Here is a 6,021-nt window from a genome sequence, read left to right on the forward strand (position 1 = left end):
GAGAACAAACATGGCCTCCAGGAGGCTATTTATTTGGAAGGGAAAATTCTGGGTAAGAAGGGGAGATGGGTCAGCTGGGGGTTCTGTGTAACCTCTTCATCTTGTGTCCTCTCGTCTTGTCTTCTCATTTCTCAGTGATGTGGACCATGGTGATGGTGAGGGCCACAGTGCCCAGGGCCATGGTGATGGTGAGGACCAGGGTGCCCAGGACCATGGTGATGGTGAGGACCACAGTGCCCAGGGCCATGGTGATGGTGAGGACCACGGTGCCCGGGGCCATGGTGATGGTGGGGACCATGGTGCCCGGGGCCATGGTGATGGTGAAAATCAGGGTGACAGTGTCCTGGACCAGGGGGTGGTGGACCATGAGGAGGGCCATGACCCTGTGGAAAACCAAAAGGGAAATATAAGAATTCAAAGGCAATGCCGATGGCTGTGGTCAACTCCTCTTTACCTCCCCTCCCCAAGGGACTCAGGATTCCAAAGCATCTGCAAGGAGTTGTGGTGAGGAGTTGGATAGCAAGAGATTTGCTCCTGGCCCTGCCCCTTTTGCTATGAAGTCTCTTAAGTACTGGGCAAGCAAAGGGAGAGTCTTGTTGTTTTAGGTTTGTTCCCTTTGCAAAGTTTTGACCTCTTTCCCTAGACCTCGAGTGATTTATTTGTAAGAAGCAAAATTATCTCATGACCCCATCCCTGGCTTGGGGGGTCCTAGCAGAAAGGTTACAGGTTCTGCCTTGCTCCAAGTGGTGGGTTGCTGTATTTAAAGCAAAGGTGAAGCTGGGGAGAATGGAAGAATTTCCAGGACACCAGGTAGTGGGAAACCCAGGCTCTGAGGAGAGATGTGGTGGGTCAAAGGTAAGAGGTAGAAATCAAGGATGTGTTTGTGTATAGATAGGAAGTATATTCAATTTATATATATGTAGCATGTGGTAGCACATGGCTTTAATCTTCTGAGGTGGCAGAGATTGATCTCTGTAAGTTTGAGACTAGCCTGATCTATATAATGAGGTTCAGCCCAGCCAGGGCCTGTATGCCTACACAGAATGAGAATGAGGCCCTGTCTTTAATTTATTTTTTATTTTTGTCCAGAAGTGGTGGCACACACCTTTAATTTGGCACTCTTGAAACAGATACTGGTGGATCTCTGTGAGTTCAAGGCCAGCCTGGTCTACATAGGGAGCTCCAGGCCAGTCAAAGCTATGTGTTGAGACCCTTTCTCAAACAATGAAAATAAAGAAATGAATGAATAAAATTTTAAAGGTGTGTCTTGGTATGAAGTTCAATGGTAGAGAATTTGTCCAGAAAGTACAAACCCAACATTAAAAAAATAAAACAAAATAAAACAAATAAAAACACAACAAAATAGCTGTGTCTGTTTATATTCCGTGTTGGGCACATAGCATGTGCACATGTCCACACAGATGCATGCACAGGGTGCCTATGTAATGCCTCTGAACCACTGCCAGACTCAAACGGGAAGAAGTGAAATAAAAGTTAATGTCCACTTCTCAGACCCAAGAGGCCCAGGAAAGTGTTGTTTAACCTCTCTTAGCTGGAGACCAGCCAGGACAGTTAGTGCTAGGGCACTGGGGTGTGGAGTCCAGTGGGGTAGAGGTGGAGTTACACCCCCTATTCTTGGAGTAGGGAGATTCCCTACTCTGCTTTGACCTCCCCCTCCCATGCCTCAGGGGTTTGAGTGAGGTGGAATAAGGTGGGGAGAGACAGTCACCAGAAGTGGGGGCTTTCCAGTTACAGCAGTCCCTGCCTCAGCTGTGCTAGGAAACAGCCAAATTCCTTCCCCCCCCCCCCCCACTTCTGTGGCAGGCTATAGATCCAGCCAGGGAGCTTGGTGGCTGCTGTCTGTTGGGAGGGGGAGGTGGTGAGCAGGCAGCCTTCCCTTCTTTCCCTAGCAGAAGCCTGCCTATCCTAGGAGCCCTGCAGTGTGACTGGGGCTTGTGAGCCAGCCAGCCAGCCAGCCAACCAGGGTAGCACAGAGCAGGCTGGGAAGCAGCAGGAAGAGAGGGTGAGCTGCTGGGCCAGGGGAGGGGAGTAAGGAAAGGAGAGAGACAGATGGGAAAACAGAGAATGCCAAGGAGAAGGTTGCAGTTGGCAGGGGGTGGGTGGCTATGGCAGTACCCCGCCCTTCCCAGGCGATGCCTGAGTCTTCCTGACTTCATCTGGCAGAAGTGCTGGTCTAAGAATGAGGTGGATCTGAAGGAAGTGGTCAGGGTGGGGGTGTTAGAGTGGGCAAGGGGAAGAAGGGTAGCAAATGTTCTTACCCAGTGACCTGTTGGAGAGAAAGGGGGGAAAGAAACAGCAGCTTCAGTCATTTGCTTCTGAAGGGGGACACTTGCCTTCTCCCCGATGCTAGCATTGTGTCCACACCCCACCCTCAACAAGGCTCCTCAGACCTGGCCACTTGCCTGACATACATTCCTTCATTCATCCACTAACAGCAGATTTGTATTGGAAGTCAATACGAAGCTCACTTGTATGTCCCTATGGGCTCAAAGGCTGGCTGAGTCCCACAGGTGGCTTCAGACCAGGTAGGAGGTGAGGCTTTTGTCCACAAGCCAGGGGTCTGCTATCCTAACCTTGGTCAGATTTCCGAGTATCAGGGAAGCATTCTGTTGTGGCAAACCCCAATTCTTCCTCCTCTGTCTCCATCTGGGCCCCAGCCAGTCTCCCCCATTCATGTCTGTCCATCCCACTATAGCTGTGTGTTGGCTGCTGCTTCTATCCTGGTCACAACCTTCTGCTCTCAGCTCAGGGCCTTTGCTCACACTATCTGCTGCCTGGAACTCTCTCTAGCATGGCTCTACCTTACTATCCAGCAGGTGTTCCACATCACTGGGGTCTGGAGATCCCCATTGTGGACATAACAGTTCATTCTGCAGAAGCCACCTATGTGGTACTGGGTGTCCCAAAAGGTAACCTTGGGTGGGAGTTTTGTTCTTTTGCATCTTTTGAAGGGGATCCAGAGGCACAGCTGCTGGGCTGTGAATACCAGACCTGGGGATCCAGTGGCAGAACTGTTGGGCTGTCGACTCCAGACCGGGTTGCTGGGCTCTGGACTCCAGACCTGGCAGGGTTTTTCATGACCTCACTTTGAGCATCATGCCTGACTTCCCTGGCCTCATGTGTACCCTGGGAGATGAACCCACCTTTTTGTCTCCTCAAGTTGAAGAGCTAGTAAGATGGAAAACGTGCACACTTGTTTCTTAAACTATAATGTGTGCTTTGCAGTACGTAAGTTTGTTTGCATTTTGGAACCCTGCACACATGCCTATTCACACACATGCAAGCACACTTGGCATTCAGTAGATATGGCTGACTGATTGCCTCTGCCCTCCCAACCCTCCTTCCTCTTTTTTCCCTCTTCTACCTCCTAGCCTCCCAGCCACACTCCTTACCTGAAAACATCTTTATGGTGCAAGAGCAGGAAGTGACACACGCAACACCTGTGGTTAACAGAGAACGTTTTAGTTGGCAGTGATGTAGTTGCTTTGCTTCTCCCCTCCTAGGGCTGCACACACACATAGTCCCTTCACAAGACAAAACGGGGTGTCTGTCAAGTACCCTGGTCATGATACCCTACCCTGGCATAGAGGTGGGATACAGAGGCTTGGAGAGGTTGCTATAGCCAGAGTGAGGAGGGGCAGACAACCTGACGAGTATGGGCTTCTGGGGACCCAGGAGACCTTAAGAACTTTGTTCTTGCTGCCCAGATAAATGGAGCATTCCAGGGTTCTCACTGTTTATCGTTGTCTCCTTCTGCAAGGATTGGGAGAGGGTAGGAGGTTTAGGGTCTGAATCAATTTGTCATCCACTGCCAGTCTCTTGTCATGGGAAACTGTTGAGGTCTAACCTCATTTTCTGGGGCCTGCCATGCAAATAACAATTAACAAGCCCAGAATGGTCCAGCACCTACAACACTGTACACTCAAAGATGAAAGGTATCGAGGCTCTCTGAACTCATAAGATAAATGAGTGTTTTAGCACAGACGTCCACACTTACACACACACACATACACACACACACCCCTTAATACAAAAAAGACCCAGTGGTGCAGATGTAGAGCCTTGTACTTGGAAAGCAGGCTCTCTACCATTGAGCCTGCCCCCAGCCCCACCAAACAACTCATTCTTATTGATTTGTTATGTCCAGTTGAAATCAGTCCCAAATTATGACCATAGTCTTTCTCACTTGCTGCTCTTTTTTTAATCCTATGTGTATGGGTGTTTTGCCTGGACTTATATCTGAGCACCATGTTCATTTGCAGTACCCACAAAGGACAGAGGAAGATGCCAGATATTCAAAGACCGAAGTTACATGCGCCTGGAAGACTCCTATTTTGTGGGTGCTGAGAATTGAACCCAGGTCCTCCTGAAGAGCAGCCAGTGCTCTTAACTGCTGAGCCATCTCTCCAGTCCAGGTTGCCCCTACTCTTTCACCCTTGACTAATGAACTTGGGGAGGTAAAAGAAACCTCTGATCCAATCAAAATCTGAACTAAAGCAAGAGAACAGACAGTGCCTGGGATGATTTTCCACTCAGGCCTCGCTCTCTGAGAAACAGGAATGGTCAGCTCTAGAAGGGACTGAAACTCAAGCCTGTAACTCTCAGGTGACCCTTCTGCCTGGCGAGTCCGTCCTAACTCCTGCAGGGTGAAGGCACAGGGGCAGCCTGAAGGGTGGGGAGGGCAGGTAGGCAGACGTGCATACAAATACACAAGCACCTGACACACACACACAATCCTTTAGATACAGACCACATTTCAATGCACAAATACACACCCAGAGAGACTAAGACCACACGGGTACCTCATCCACTCTCACAGTCCCCCTCCTATTATACCTTCAGTAAGCAAAGTCAGGTCCTTACCTGAGAGTGCAGAGCCAGGGACAGGAAGGCTTAGGCTCTGTCTCCCCCAGGGGAGTACTTATACAAGAGAGGGTGGGGCTGGGTTGGGTCACATGCTCTGGGAGAGTCTAGAATAGAAGGTCCAGGGAATGAAGAGGGATGGGCTGATCTCTACTTGGGCAAAGAGCACTAGGAAATAGGATGGGGGTGCGGTGGAGTGGAGCTGGGGTGGGGTGGAGTAGATGAGGACAGTGGGGGCCATTCTCAGAGCTGTGTCATGGTCACCTGGACAGGGCCATTCCTCCCACCACGTGGAAGAAGAACAGTGACCCTAAGCACATTCTTGCCTTCGATTCCAAGGTCCAGATGAGTTTTTGAATTGCTGCCCAGTCCAGCAAGCTTGTCTGGAAACAGAAATCACACACAGTAAAGGGGACAGTGGGAATAAAGTCAGGACAGGACTGAAGGGATGCAAAAGTTCAGAACCCAGGCTGCCAGCTCGCCCTGCGTGTACCAAGCCCTTTGTAAGCTGCCCGTGTGGCAGCTCCAGCACCTGTATTTGCCACGATGCTTTGCTTTGTGTGCTCCCTCAGGGAGAAGAGGAGCCCCTACCTTCTGGGATCCTTTCTTCTAATTTTTCTTATTTCACTGATCTATGCATGCTTCAGATTCAGGGACACAGAGGCTTCTTCAGTTACTCGGCCATTGTCAACCATCCTGGCATTAGTAAGCATCTAGTAAATTTGATGAATGAAATTTTTTTATTATTTTTTTAAAAGTTTATGTGGTTTGACAGTGGTAGTGCATGCCTTTAATCCCACCACTCGTTAGGCAGGCAGATCTCTGTGAGCTTGAGGTTAGCCTGGTCTACAGAACAAGTTGTAGGAGAGACAGAAATGCACAGAGAAACCTGCTGGAAGCAAAGACCTGGATTTGGTTATAGCCATCTTAGTCACAAATTAAATAAGCTACTCACAACCCCTGTGTTATGATTTTTGGGTCCCGGCAGCTCTTGGGTACACAAACCAAGGTGTCTGGCCCAGCCGTGCGTCGGCAGGCTGGGCCCAGGAGGCCCAGCGGGCCCGGCGGTTTGAGCAGGTGGCAGGTGGGAGGCACATGGACAGACATATTGTACAGAATAGAATTGGATATTTATTA

At 49.9% G+C, this 6,021-nt stretch overlaps 1 protein-coding gene across 1 annotated transcript; it reads right to left on the reverse strand.

The window, feature by feature from the left end:
* On the reverse strand, positions 1 to 6,021 carry LOC146892602 (uncharacterized). The gene is made up of 6 exons (XM_087911299.1): positions 5,840 to 6,021; positions 5,211 to 5,267; positions 3,756 to 3,774; positions 3,414 to 3,461; positions 3,013 to 3,082; positions 1 to 383 (listed from the first exon to the last, which is right to left on the reverse strand). Exons 4-6 carry the CDS (start codon positions 3,421 to 3,423, stop codon positions 125 to 127), a joined length of 339 nt encoding a protein of 112 aa, XP_087767425.1. The 5' UTR covers positions 3,424 to 3,461; positions 3,756 to 3,774; positions 5,211 to 5,267; positions 5,840 to 6,021; the 3' UTR covers positions 1 to 124.

Source organism: Myodes glareolus, chromosome 10 (genome assembly GCF_982192425.1).
Source record: "Myodes glareolus chromosome 10, mMyoGla1.1, whole genome shotgun sequence".
Lineage (NCBI taxonomy): Eukaryota > Metazoa > Chordata > Mammalia > Rodentia > Cricetidae > Myodes > Myodes glareolus.

What these genes read in the sequence shown, in the direction of transcription:
- LOC146892602 (XM_087911299.1), bottom strand. An exon ending in TTCTGCCACTGGATCCCCAG is followed by an intron (nt 384 to 3,012) that starts GTCTGGTATTCA and finishes GGTTTTCCACAG; the next exon opens with GGTCATGGCCCTCCTCATGG.